This window comes from Pelobates fuscus, chromosome 2, assembly GCF_036172605.1.
Source record: "Pelobates fuscus isolate aPelFus1 chromosome 2, aPelFus1.pri, whole genome shotgun sequence".
Classification (NCBI taxonomy): domain Eukaryota; kingdom Metazoa; phylum Chordata; class Amphibia; order Anura; family Pelobatidae; genus Pelobates; species Pelobates fuscus.
Genome location: NC_086318.1, coordinates 105,230,546 through 105,245,176, shown reverse-complemented (window position 1 = coordinate 105,245,176; position 14,631 = coordinate 105,230,546). Strand labels below are relative to the sequence as shown.

The following is a 14,631-nucleotide window of genomic DNA, read 5'->3' as shown; positions in this document are numbered from 1 at the left end:
AAAAGCTACCATTGTCGTAGCACCTTCTGTCAGTTAGTGCAAGAATCAAAACTCAGCACAAGCTATTCATGCAAATCTCTGCATGTGGGCATTTGGATCATACCTATCACACAGTTTCTTTGAGCCACGAACCTTCAGATGAAATGCTTCATAGAAAGCAGATAAAGGATTCCTGCGAGACCCAAGAACCAAAACGAGAAACAGTTTAACCAAAATTTGTAGCAGGAGTGGCTTAAAAAAGATAAAAATCTATCATACAAATGCAGTTGTGTAATTTTGCAAATTAAAAACAGAAAATCTACAGTACGGTTACTTAGGCCATGATAAAACATTAAATCAATATCCATGCTTCATAAAAAAAAAAAAAAAAAAACTAAAAAATAAAAAAAATCTAAAGCATTTAGAATATATCGATATTAAGATACAATGTATAAACTGTATAAATCAAGCGTGTGCCTCTGAGAATCCCAGAATGCACTTTGTGCTGCAGACACCCATTATACTAACCCAGTAAGTTTAAACTTATATCAGATCAATTGCACGGTATATATATATATATATATATATATATATATATATATATATATATATATATATATATATATATATATATATATATATATATATATATATATATATATATATATATATATATATATATATATATATATATATATATATCCCCTAAACAAATTGGTATTGCAGAACACTGAAATCCACCGAGTGAGGTATAGAAGAAAAATGTACATTTTGACAAATATTTCGATAGAATTATAAACTTTGTGCTGAAGATCACAGGTACACAATACGTTCAAGTATGGACTGAAACATGAATAATTTCATTAGTCAACACCTAGAACAAGGAATGTCAAGGAAATCTAGGATATCAGTGTTCATAGGCCACTTACCAGCTGAAAAACACTATAAAAAAAAAAAAAAACAGCAATTATCACGATTTATAGGTGCATTAACTATTCACACTGCGGCAGTTCTGTAGTCTGCATACCAATTGCTAATTAATAATTTACCAAGGTAAATGTGTGCATTATGATAGTTACAAAGACATAGCTTTTAATGTGTATAAAAGCACTGTAAAGAATTAAAACAAAGAATGTGCCGTAGGAGCTCTTCCAATGGTACTAGAAGTAACAATTGACTATATGTTTAAAACGAAAAAAAATAAAAAAAAAAATTTCTCAATGTATAAATGTTGAGTTTGTAGAAATTACTGAAATAGCAAGGTTGGATCAATTAAAACAGTGGCTTTGTATTGATCTATGATAAAATAGTGTATGCTACAGAGGAATATATCTACAATGCTTCCAATGGAGTGTCAACGTAAAGGAAAACCCTTTAACTGGAATGGCGATTTTACAATTAAAATTGGATAGATCCTTCCATCTAATTATTCAAGGAGATCTTAGGTTTCCACCTTACCAGGTTTAAAAAAAAAAAAAAAAAAAAATATTATGTACGGTTTGATTTTATGGGTAACAATTCCTCAAAGACAATGGATGCTAATTAACTGCAAATCTCATTATTCCTGGCACACAATGGTGAAATTCACAGAAAATTTGTTACACTGAGGTAGTGGATATGAGAGTATGGTCAGAAGGATGGGGTTGCCCATTTTTGCGATTCATGTAGAGAAGGTAGGGTTTTTATCCCCCCCCCCCCCTTCAAATTCACCTAAGCTGTATATTAGATTTTTAATGATTACTGAGACGACCAAACAAACAAAAAAACAAAAAAACTCCCCCCCCCCCTTCCATCCCCCCAAAAATACCTTCAAAAACCACAAGTGATAAAAAAAAAAAAAAAAAAAAAAAAAAAAAAAGTTTCTTGCATATGAACAATGTGTTACAACATGTTAAAGGAGAATTGATGAACATTACTTTTAGGCGACAGCATATTTTTAGTAAAACTGAATGTAAATTTGCACCATTTTCAGTTTGATTTTGCAGGTTAATTTTATCGGTTTTCAACAGGACAAATTTGCTTTAAAAGAACATACAAACACAGGGCATTATTTTATAATATAAAGCCATTGCAAACCACAACTCTGCGTCGAGGACAGACATTAAGGAGCTTTTCAATGGCCCTAATGTAAAAGGAATAAATGATATACTGCAATTCCTGCAGGTCATAGAAAATTATTTAATCAAAGATGTAAAAAAAAAAAAAAAAAAAAACAGAGTGGCGGCTGCTTAAGAATGGATGCTTTTTGCAGAGGTACATTTGAGAAGAATCTGTGTGTACATGTACTAAAAATCTATTGAGGTTGGTCATTACACATTTACATTGTGTAACTGATTTCTGCACACTGTTTTGATTTATGTGCAGATTTTCAAGGTCTCAGTACAGAGTAGTCCAGACTAGAACAAGGTCTGATATTACGGTGCATCTGGTCCTGGGGGGGAGAGTGAGAGACTCTGGCATAGGATGGTCGTTGTCAGAGGGTCTGATCTAAAAGTTGTATTAATGGCACCAGGCAGCTATACTTAGACTTCAGTCTAAGAATAGACCACTAACACTTGTAGAAGCTTGCACATTTTTATTTAATCACAATGCTCTCTTACAAAAGAAGCCAAAAGCTAATGTAACAGGAAAGCTTAAAAGTATACATCAGCAATGACCAAAATGGCAGAAGCACAGCCAAGCATCAAGGGAACTGGAGACAAAAGCTAGGGATCTCATTTGGTGGCAAACAGATCTCAAGGACATTTTAAAGTAATACTTAAAACTGGTATAGAAATCAACGTAAATAGTTCAAAATGGTCATGTTTGGAATGGTTCTCTATCAGCTTCAATTAACACTGCACAAGCAAGTCTTTAATGAAATGAGGCAACAGGCAATCCAAAAATGAGGTGCCTACAATCCATTTTTTAGCTGTCCAACAGTTCACAATCACAGCCATTCATTAGAGTTCTTGGAATTTGGCCTGCACAGTTCATACTGGTCAGCTATCTATGGAAGACGATCTATGCTCTGTTCTTATTCCAACACCAAGTCATATGGAGTCAAGGAATGCAGTCTCGTCTGTACGTGCACCGAACATGTTCAACTTCATATAAACATAGCAGTTTAAAAAAAATTAAAAAATCTGTTCAAGTCTTCAGCTCTGAATGAAGCTTGTTATAGAGCAGATTATGCAGACTGGACGATCTAAAATTAAGGCTCTCTCCTATATCTCTCTACATTTCACTTTAATGCATAAAACCACTTTCAGAAGCCATTTTTAACTCATATACCTAAAGCAAAGAGTATTTTATGCTATGTAATATGGATAAGATACTTTGATAAAACAATCTTTTTCTAGATAGATGCAGCTGATAAAGCTGTATGCATATAAAGGAATAATGTTTGGCCTATGTTTTTCTTATATGGAACACTCCACGCACTATAAGCATTACAAACGCATTCTAGTGGCTATTGTGCCAGCAGTACCACTGCACGATGTTAAAGAATTGTGTACAATTACAACTTACTTTGATTGCCCTGCATATATCTATTGATGAATCTACATTTTCCTGCTGGACAAGACTGGATGTAGAGGAGGCGGCTATGGGTGCCTGGTGGGACCCAGAAAAGTTGTCAAGTCATACTAAAAACAGTTTTACATATTACCATGTGATGAAACCAGTGCAATCCTGGCACCAAAATCCTGTAATGGTTAAGATGCTTGGGGTGTTTGTTTTATCTAGTGCTTTAATAAAAGATATTCATAGAAGTACGCCAAAATAATTTTCTCTTCTCTTTAAAATTTGAAATAGGACGTCAAAATAACAAGAATGATAATACTGTTTACGTCAGAAAGGCTTTTCCAATTCTGCCTCTTCAGACCTAAAATCTTAATTAATGACAATTTACAGTTTAGTGATCAGACATAAGGTGCATCCATTCACAGGTTTATACAGCTGTGCAACTACCTGCTAGTTTAGGGGAATGTATGCATGACGAGGTGGTATTAATATAGACAATTAGTTTCTCTGTACACATGACTATTGGGGCAGTAAGAATAACTTGTGGTCAACTGAATATCACAAGTAAAGGGAAATCATTAAGAGACGGAAGTAGGAACTAAACATATTTAGGTCAAAAAGAACAAGGTTTTGAGAAAACCCACCAACATTTCCACTCTGAAAATGACAGGCAGACACAAATGTGCTGCTTATAAAATACACATATGTGCTGCTTATGAAATAAGACTGCACATCTGACTAGCTAATAATATATTGTGTAGCCGGAAAATGAAAATGTAAGTTAGGTGTGTACAATTCCATGTACTGAATATGTCTGCATGCCACCTCTGTGCCTACCCCACTGGCACAATGAGTTTTAGTGTGCCTTGGTAGTAAGAGTTACAGGTGTTAAGGTGAGAAGAAAGGACGAGAGAGAACAATTCACCTCAATGCATTTCCCCTGTAAGGTTGGCACATGATATAGATGGTCTATTCAGTCACAGGATCAATATAGAAATAAGTTCTGCTCTCAATTGGACTAGGCACAACTTTAGGAAGTAAAAGAGAGAAGTTCATATTTTTTTGTACCTTAAAGATCAGTGATTCTTAACCATTTTGGGCATCAACCCAGATTCATACTTCCCGATTGTCGCAATATAGGACTATTTTAGGCACAAATCCCTCTCCCACGTTTCTATCCCAATATCCTTTTTTCTTAGGAGCTCCATATTGTTGGGGAATCAGAGCTTCATAGGAATAATACAATAATGTGTCTTAAAGCTGCAATAAATGTTTAAGAAAACAGTCCCCATTCTGAATTACATACTTTGTTATTCGTAAGTCATCTAAAATTTCTCAGAACTGCCCAGCATCCATCCATCTATATATTTTTTTAAAAAATAATGCATCCATATATGTAATTTATAAAGTTTCTAAAGACATTTTTAATACCGAGTATAAGTTGACTCGATATTAAAAATATCTTTAGAAACTTTATAAATTACATAAGAATATGGATGCATTATTTTGTAAAATTAGGGTCAGATAATTGTGTTAGAGGATATATGGGCACATTTAACATTATAGAATAGTAATGTAATATTGGTATTGATGAATATGTTATGCTGAGATGGATGTATATCAGTTAGGCAAATTTTGCCATTGTTTTAATTAATTTGTAAACTGTATACGCGCCCGGGCGCAGGATAGATAAACCACGTTGCCAGGGATCCTGTAAACATATCGGGTAACCCTGGTGACGGTTGGTGACATCAACATGCCACTTCGGGTTTCAGCGTATTTGCACACGCGCAAAGACGGCGGAGAGACGCCGGGAAGGCTGCGATACAGGTGGTGAGTGTTTTAATGATTAAATAATCAGTCTGTTTAGCTATATAAATGCAAATGTTTGTAAATGTATTTTTTTGCTGAACTGATCCTGATGAAAGCCACGTAAGATGGCTGAAACATTGATGACTAAGATTATGTTTTAACAAGATTTGGAATAAAGAAGAACACTTTTATAAAAGAAACAGACCGTGAGTGCAAGCCTTTTTTCATACATACATACATACATACACTCATATACACCACACATACAAGTGTGCAGTTTCCTTTTTTGTGTTCCTTTTCGGTTACCACTATTCTTTCTATTTTGAGCTTGGCATTTGGATTGTTAAAATGCAACTTCCCCTTCATTTAAGAGGAAATACATTTATGTTTTGGTTTCTACATTCCCGTTCTGTCTAATGTTTTCAAATTGTACCCTATACAACTTTCCCTATTCATTACTTTTCTAGCAAATGCTGTATAACAAGCTTTTCATATATAAATGGGGTCGAACTATGATGCAAATCCAGTCAAGATGGAGGCTGCTTGTAATGTAAGCAATGGGTATGGAAACAGTACACTTTAACAAGGCCTGTGTAAGTAGTCAGATCCCACTCCATTGTAGATGAATAGGAAACACTCGTTATGCAAATAAATTATGGTAAACAAACCAATTTAAAAGGGACACTAGTGTCAGGAATACAAACGTGTTTTCCTGACACCAGTGCCAAAGTTGCTGCTTAGATGTCCAGCCCTCCCTCCAGTAAAAGTGATTTTACTCACCTTTCCTCCCACACTGCATCTGCCTCACCATAGCTGGCTATGCCTCCATGGCAGAGATCAAACTTCATTATCTCAGCCAATCTAGTGTTTTTGGGAAGCTACTGCACCAATGCATCTCTATGAAGAACGATCAGAGTCTCCACGCAGAGCGAGCACCACTGAGATAGGAAGCTCTAGTGGCCATCTGAGTGACTGCCACTAGAGGTGTTCCTAGCCGCTCTTAAAATGCAGTGTTTAGAGTGCCAACACTGCAGGCATATGCTACAGACACCAGAACCACTATATTGAGCGGCAGTGGTTCTGGTGGCTATAGTGTCCCTTTAACCGTGCTCAATGCACAAGTCTAGGAGGCAATAATTAATGCCAGTTTAAAAGTGCTGTGCTGTTATCAACTTGCTGGTTTGCGAGTCAAAAATAAACTCATGGAAAAAACACCTACACAAGAGAAGATAACAAATCTATATTATTAAATAGCACCAACATATTCTGTAGTGCTTTATGACCATAGAATGGGAATATCTGGCAAGATAAAAAGGTGAAGATTAAAAATATTCTGGAATATGGGAAGCCAAAGCCACCTCTTTTTTTAACATAACAAAAAGCATGGTGTTCAACAAGCAGCATGCGGTCACTTTTGGGATGTATCCTTTCAAGCAACATACTAGGCCACCTAAGTAAGCTACAAAACCTGCCTACCTTTAGTATACAATCCTTCAACCTTGGGAGAGAATGATTTGACAGTTGCTGGGTTATTCACAAAATTGAGAATTTACAGTGAAATGCAAATTAGAATGTCAAGATAGCTGAACTGGAATTTTTTTTCTAAACCAGCTATGCTCTCAGTTTGGTTAGTGGCACTTGACACTGAATTCTCACTATTAAAAAAACCTTGTTATCTGTGCCTTCTCTGCTTCACTCTCTGCAAAGAAGCAGGGAAATTGGTTTTCAAACCCAAGGTGCATGTATATGGCTGAAGGATCTTCTCAAATAGTAAAGTGACTGGCTTTACTAATTAGATTACATCAACATTTAATTTTAAGAAAGGATTAGTATATTAATACATAGTGTTGAGGTGACAGTTGTTCTTGAGAGTATGTTTGAAAATGCATAAAAAAAAATTGCAGTTTTTAACCTATAGCAGACAGCGTTCTGTAGTTAAAGGGACACTGTAGGCAGTAGTGGTCTGTGAGCTAACTCCCATCACCCTTAGTCCTGCAAGTGTAATTATTGCAGTTTTTATAAACTGCAATAATTCCCTTGGAAGGTTTATCGGGACTCCAGTGCCAAGAAAACAAATTGTTTTCCTGGCACTGCAGGACCCTGCAGTGCCCACCTTCCTGCCGCCCCCCATCCCATGTCGCTGAAAGGGTTAAAATCCCTTCAGTGACTTACCTGAATCCAGCACTGATGTCCCTCTGCGCTGGGTCAGGCTCCGCCCACGCTCCTCCTGACATAAGCGGGGGAGATTAATGCGCATGCGCGGCAATGGCCACGCGCACAGATATTAGTTCTCTCCATAGGAAAGCATTATTCAATGCTTTCCTATGGGGATTCTGGCGACGCTGGAGGTGCTCATTCACAGCGTCAGGACATCCAGCTTCATTTAAAACACTTTGTTTTAAGAACACGGAAGTCCCTCTAGTGTCTGCCTGATAGACAGCGGCGGGGAGGAGCGTGGGCGGAGCCTGACCCAGCACCAAGACACATCGGCGCTGGATTCAGGTAAGTGTCTGGAGGGGTTTCAACTCCTTCAGAGACATGGGGAGACACTGGAGAATCCCTTTGTTTCCAATTTTGTTTGGTCCACCGTCTTTGTAAGCGCGGGATATTGTCCAATCATATGGTTCTTACCGAGGACAAAATGGTGCAGAATCTTAGAATGACACTAAGGATCAGTGATCAAGTGTCAGATTCGAACAAAACAAGTCACCAATTTATTAGTTTGCTTACATTTAAAAATCCTTCCAAAATGTTATCTATATTTCGCCAATACTCAAACAGAGTATACACTGTGACAATACTATGTGCACCTACTTCAGCTTTAGTAAAGTTAGCATCACCACATCAGATAAACATATGTATAGTTAAAGAATAGAATATAATCAATCACACACACACACACACACACACACACGTACTTGCCTATAAAAACCATTTCATCAGGATTCCCTAAACATTACAAGTGTGACACCCAATTCCTTTCCAATTAACTGTGAACACTTTGTCCAATGCCAAACGTACTTTAAAAGGGACACTGTAGGCACCCAGATCACTTCTACCCATTGGAGTGGTCTGGGTGCCACCTCCCACTACCCTTAACCCTGCAAGTGTAATTATTGCAGTTTTTTTTATCACCTGCAATAAATTACCTTGCAGGGTTAAAGGAACACTATAGTCACCTAAATTACTTTAGCTAAATAAAGCAGTTTTAGTGTATAGATCATTCCCCTGCAATTTCACTGCTCAATTCACTGTCATTTAGGAGTTAATTCACTTTGTATCTGTTATGCAGCCCTAGCCACACCTCCCCTGGCTATGATTGACAGAGCCTGCATGAAAAACAAAAATGTAATTTACCGTAAATAATGTATCTCAATCTCTAAATTGAACTTTAATCACATACAGGAGGCTCTTGCATGGTCTAGCAAGCTATTAACATAACAGGGCATAAGAAAATCCTTAATTAAACAGAACTTGCAATAAAGAAAGCCTAAATAGGGCTCTCTTTACAGGAAGTGTTTATGGAAGGCTGTGCAAGTCACATGCAGGGAGGTGTGACTAGGGTTCATAAACAAAGGGATTTAACTCCTAAATGGCAGAGGATTGAGCAGTGAGGCTGCAGGGGCATGATCTATACAACAAAACTGCTTCATTAAGCTAAAGTTGTTCCGGTGACTATAGTGTCCCTTTAAGTCCTCACCTAGTGGCTGTCTACTAGACAGCCACTAGAGGGCACTTCCTGCTCCATAGCACAGGTTATGAGCATCGCTGGACATCCTCGCACTGTGTGAGGACCTCCAGCGTCGCTCAATTCCTCATAGGAAAGCATTTTCAATGCTTTCCTATGGATAGCTCTAATGCACGTGTGCAGCATTGCCGCATTAGGCAATGCTGCACACTAATGCGCATTAGGTCCCCTCAGCCGGGATCAGTCTCGCCCACTGGCTGACGTAAGGAAGAGAAGAAGCGGCAGCAAGCAAAAACTACCACGGGACATCGGCAGGGGTCTCATGTAGATGACTGAAGGGGTTGGGAGGGAGAGGGGACCTGCACTGCCAGGAAAACAGACTGTTTTCCTGGCACTGGAGTCTCCCTTTAAGAAAAACTATAGGCTACCAGACTGCTTCATCTCATTTAAGTGCTCTCATATCAAGGAAAATTAAGCCATTTTGTTGACTAACAAATGTAACATTACAATTTCTCCAAAATTTGTCAGCAGGAATAACAGCATCTAAGCACCAAGTCCACTACCTTAAGCTGTAGTGGTTTTGATGTTTAGAATTTTCCTTTAATGAACTGTACCTTAAGAAAGTGTTTATCAACCAATTACTAAGCATTACCAGTTAATATCTTGACAGCTGTCATTAGTTTGCCAAAGTTTCATTCACCTGTTTCATGACGGAGACATTTTACATCCACCTGCTGAATTACATAAATATTTTCTTTTTATAAATTGCCATTTCTGTGCAGGAATTCATAGGCTATGTAGTTCTCTCCTAAGGGATGACCAGAACTGGGCAACAAATCTCAACAACTCATTCATCTCTGCAGAATTTAAAGTAACAATTCAACAGTACTTTGCTTCTCCGTGATGCATTATTAAAAGTGAATGGTTGCCTTCAGTCTGTAATGCCCATTTAAGACGAATGAACAGTTCTAGGTTTAGGAGTCTAGTGTTGTTCCAACAAGAAAGCTGACAAAAGCTGGACCTGTGCAAGTTGACAGGCTTTGGAATCACATCAGGAGCTATTCTAGGGTTTGGAAAACCTCAAGAACCAGTATTTCTAAAAATTCTAGTTTTTTTTGTTTTAAATGGACCACCATTTCACTCTTACATCCTGGCAGTTTGTACAAATTTAAAAAAAAGGTTGACTCTTACAGGAATAATTGGATTCTTAAAGAGAAGCGGTCACTAAAATTAAACTTTATTAGAGAATAATAGATTAGATAAACGTTATCTAATCTGCTTGAATATAGTTCCCTTGGTTTGAATCTCTTGTTTTCCCGACTGCTACCGCTATACATAAGGAAACGTATGAACTACTGTAGCTTATGTATAGCAGTAAAGTTGACAAAACATGACGATGGGTGTAGCTTAAACCAAGGCTGTTTCAGTTGCCAATAAAGTTTACCCACAAATCATCAGTAAAATTAATCCCACAAAAGAGCAAACGGCATTTTGTATGTATTAACAGCAAGTCCCTCCATAGAACTAGCACATGTGCAATAAGAAACCATAGGCATCTACTGTGCATCATGTGAAAAAAAATCTGTGCCCCGCCATCAACAATCTCAATGGCCACTGGACATAGATTAACAACATCCATCATTCCAATAATATAGAAAGCAGACATCTTTCTAACAGACCTCATAAGTCACATACACATTCAGAGAGTAATTAATAATTTAAATACATATTAATGCTTTCAAAATTCAAGGTAAAAAATAAACGATGACATTCAAAGCAAATCCAGCACGAATCATCACCTAAAAAGGAAACTATTTTCAGTGACCTTATTTTAGCCGGTTTACATATGTATATGCATATCAAAAGGAGACACCCAACTTATTTTCCGTTACACACAGGTGAGTCAGTCATGTTGACTGACTTTAATGAACTTTAGCAAGTGCTTAAAAAGGTTTAGGATCTTAATCTGAAAGGGACAGCAGAACCATGACAGCTTAATATAGTGGTTCTGGTGTCTATAGCATGTTCCTGCAGCCTTAGCACTAAATACACTGCCTCAAAGAGAAGGCAGTGTTCATATCGCTGACTTGTTACATTTCTAGTGGAAGTCATTCAGATAGCCACTAGAGGTGCTTCCTGTGCCAATGCACAGTAAAAATCACCTGTAATCTCCATAAAGAGGGGGGCCAGGGACCAAATGCTGCATTAGAGTACTATAGTGTCAGGAGTACATGTTCGTATTCCTGACACTATAGTGTTCCTTTAAGGAAGAGATTGTTACTCAGTTATGCCACAGGCCTAAATCACAGAATTACAAAATCTCTCTTGTAAAACTTTCTGAATGACAAGCCACTCACATGCACTATTCGATACCAAAGATCACTACTGGGTCAAATGCCTGACATTCCATAATACGATAAACAATACAGTATAACCATAATTACTTGCAGTTTTCTTTATGAATAGTATACCATAAACATTTTGATACATTATGAGCCATATAGCATGTTCCTCCGCTTCCTGTAGATTTTTTGCAGTATTGCCAAACAGTAACTAGTTAAGCGTACTAAAAAGGTTCTTTATTTTCAACTTCAAGTAAAGCTTAGGCATACTAAAAAAAAATAAAAACATGAAGTATAAAGTATGCCCTTATGCAATATTGATCTGCACTAAATACCTCCGAGTTCTGACCCAATATGAAGATGGGTATAAGAAGAAATCAACCAATATTATCACATATACACCCCATTTCACCAATGGTTTCGAAAACCATATGCATTACACTCAACAAGTTGCCAGAATAATCACCTTTATGCACGTCACTGCATTTGCACTTAATCTACAATCTAAATGTGTAGCCCTATATACATCTGACGAAAAAAAAAAAAGAAAAAAAATGAAAACATCTTTGAGAAAACATCTTGAGAACATAACAGAGTTGGCACAAGGTTTTAAAGAATACTGGCCATGGACACAGGTGTAATGTAAAACAAAAAGATAACATAGGCCACAAACTTGGCAGATGTTGTATATTATACATAAATCCACTATAGACTTAAGGAGTTCACTGAGTAACTGGAACTATAGCCCATAGTGGAACTGAATTTATACAGCAAAAGAGAACAACCATTCTCCTGCCTTTCAGCACATTTATGAATCTCCTATTCAAGTATGTCATTCAGTCTACAAGCAATAATGTAAGTTCCTGGAAAAGAAATGCATTTATAGCACTGACACATGGTAAATTCATCATACCTGTCATCATCACCATCAACCGGAATAGGTAATCCAAATACAGGTAAATGGAGTGGGTTTGTTAGACTGTCTGTGATAGGAACCTTCACAAAAGACTTCTCAGAAATTAGGGATATTGGCGGCTGAGGTAGGGGTTCCGATTTTCTTCTATCATCAATTTGACCAGTCAATGGCTGTGACTGAAATGGATTAATGTTCGACTGTGGCAGACTATTGTGCACATTTGCTGTGCCTTGCATTGTTGGAAGACCAACAGCTGTGACTAGGCTATTACTCCTGACAGACGTATGGCTGCTTATCTGAGACTGTACAAAAGTAGTTGGAGCAATTGGCATAGTAACGGGAGTGGCAGACACACTGGGTACACTACTGACACCTGTACCAGGTGCCGCCACAGACACATTCTGCATTCCAGAGGGCAAGACACCGTGTCCACCTGGAATACCTGAAACATGACTAACGCCACTCACTTGTGGAGTTATAGTTTTCTGTTGCATGACTCCAAAGGATGCCATATTTGACTGTGCCACACCTCCTTGTTGCTGTATATGGACAGGATGGCTCGGTGGGGTTTGTCCACTTTGTAGGAGCCCTAACCCTTGGCTGAGTGAGTCACTGGGTTTGGAAAGAAGACCCATAAGTTGTGCTCCACCTGCTTGAAGGTGCTGCTGCTGTCCTGGAAGACTAGATGGAGCCCCAGTACTTGTAGTAACCGAGGTCGTGGTGGCTTTTTGAGTTGTTCCTTGTGATTGTATAACTGTTATATGTTGCACATACTCTGTCTGGCCAGAGGCCTGGGTGGACATAAGTCCAGATTGGACTTGGGCCTGGGGGTAAGCAAAAGGGCCTTGTGCCTGACCCACAGAAGCACTAGTCTGCTGTTGTGTATTAGACACTGGGGGGTGGACAAGGGTTACATTCTGAGCTGCTGTGCCTTTCCCATTATGTCCAATGCTGGGTGCAGTTCCATGGGATGGGGTCTGCTGGCCCAACATGTGTTGACTGGTGAGTGCAGCAGGCGAAGGATACATGGGCTGAGCACCCCCCTGAGACACTGTTCCGCCTATGCTTTGCTGCCCAATGATGAAATGCTGCTGCGGGGAGGGCTGGTTCATCTTGTCGGTGTGCAGTAGCTGTGACACAGCAGTAAGCGAGCTGTCAGCCAGGGACTCGGGACCGTGACCTATGAGCAGGGCAGAGGCCACCACCGAGCCCCCCGTGGCCCCCAGCCCACTGTCCCTGTCAGCAGCCGGGTGCTCGAAGGTGCTGCCGTGCCGGATGGAGTCCCCAGCCCTGGAGAGGATGGCGCTGTCCGAGTCCCTGTCGTAGTAGTCCGTGCAGGTCCACCGCCCCCTGCGGTAGGGCTCCCCGGAGCCGTGGTCCAGCTTGATCACCCTGAAGCGGGAGCTGCAGGTGGCCGTACCGCTGGCCGTGGACGGAGAGTTGGCCGAGGCCCCCGCGGGGAGTGCGGCGGGCAGCACATGGCCGATGTGGGCATGGCCGCCCCCGGGGGTGCTGGGCAGGCTGCCCCTGGCTCCCGTCACGGGGCCCGGCTCCTGGGACAGGTTGGGGGACATGGTGCCGGGGGTGCCGGCCTCCCCCACGTTGTTCAGGGTCTCCTCGGACGAGCTCCGCTCCACCACGTCCTCAGGCCCCCCGTAGTCCGTGGCCCGGGACACGTCGAAGATCTCCGAGGACACATCCTCCGTCCGCGACTCGTCCGGGTCCTCCAGGCTCTCCGTGTCCTCCGTCAGGCTGCTGGCGGCCTGGGCCGTGGTGACGCTGGTGATCTGGAAGCAGCTCTTCTTCTTGGCCGGCATCTTGGACATGGTGCGATCCCCCGCGGGGGGGCTGGGGACAGAGGCCGGGGATTCCCCCCTTCCCTCCCGGACACTGACACGGAGAGAGAGCCGCTCACACACGGGACCTAGCGCAGCGCGCACATCCTCTCCGGGGCTCACTGCAGGCGGCTTCCTCTCTCAGGACAGCCCGGGGATGGCACAGGCCGCTGCCGGTCTCTCCGCTCTGCCCCAGCTCCGCCTGACGGGGACAGCAGCTGCTGGCTGGCGGCCGGGGAGGAGAGCTGTCTGGGTCCGCGTCTCTCACACCTCCCCAGCAGTAGCGCGCTCAGAGGAAGTGACAGACAGTACGGACACTGCAAAGTACAACCGACAAATGACTGTTACTGGCCGCCCCACCCCCTGCGCTCTCACGGCCCCTCCCACCCTTCACTCAGGCCACGCCCCTCTTCGTTCCACTCACACTGAAATTCAAACCGCTCGCCTTACCCTCCCTTTTCCAATATGGCCGCCGGAGGATCAAAAAAAAAAAGGCTATTGGCTGACAGCGCCGACGTAAAGGGGGCGTTTAGGGCGTGGTTTTTGCAGTGAACG

At 40.7% G+C, this 14,631-nt stretch overlaps 1 protein-coding gene across 3 annotated transcripts in view; it reads right to left on the bottom strand.

Moving 5' to 3' along the window:
- The window catches only part of TSC22D2 (TSC22 domain family member 2), a 61,631-nt gene extending 47,230 nt beyond the window's left edge, over nucleotides 1–14,401 (bottom strand). For 2 of the 3 annotated variants that reach the window (XR_010086588.1, XM_063442521.1), the window contains exon 1: nucleotides 12,239–14,401. Coding sequence is in view for 2 of the 3 variants with exons in the window: in XM_063442521.1 (XP_063298591.1) it covers nucleotides 12,239–14,067 (1,829 nt within the window). In the remaining variant the exon portion in view is untranslated. Of the gene's footprint in view, nucleotides 1–103; nucleotides 173–12,238 lie in introns of all 3 variants that reach the window. The other variant, XM_063442522.1, reaches the window with a different exon arrangement.
- Nucleotides 14,402–14,631: the final 230 nt, after the last annotated feature.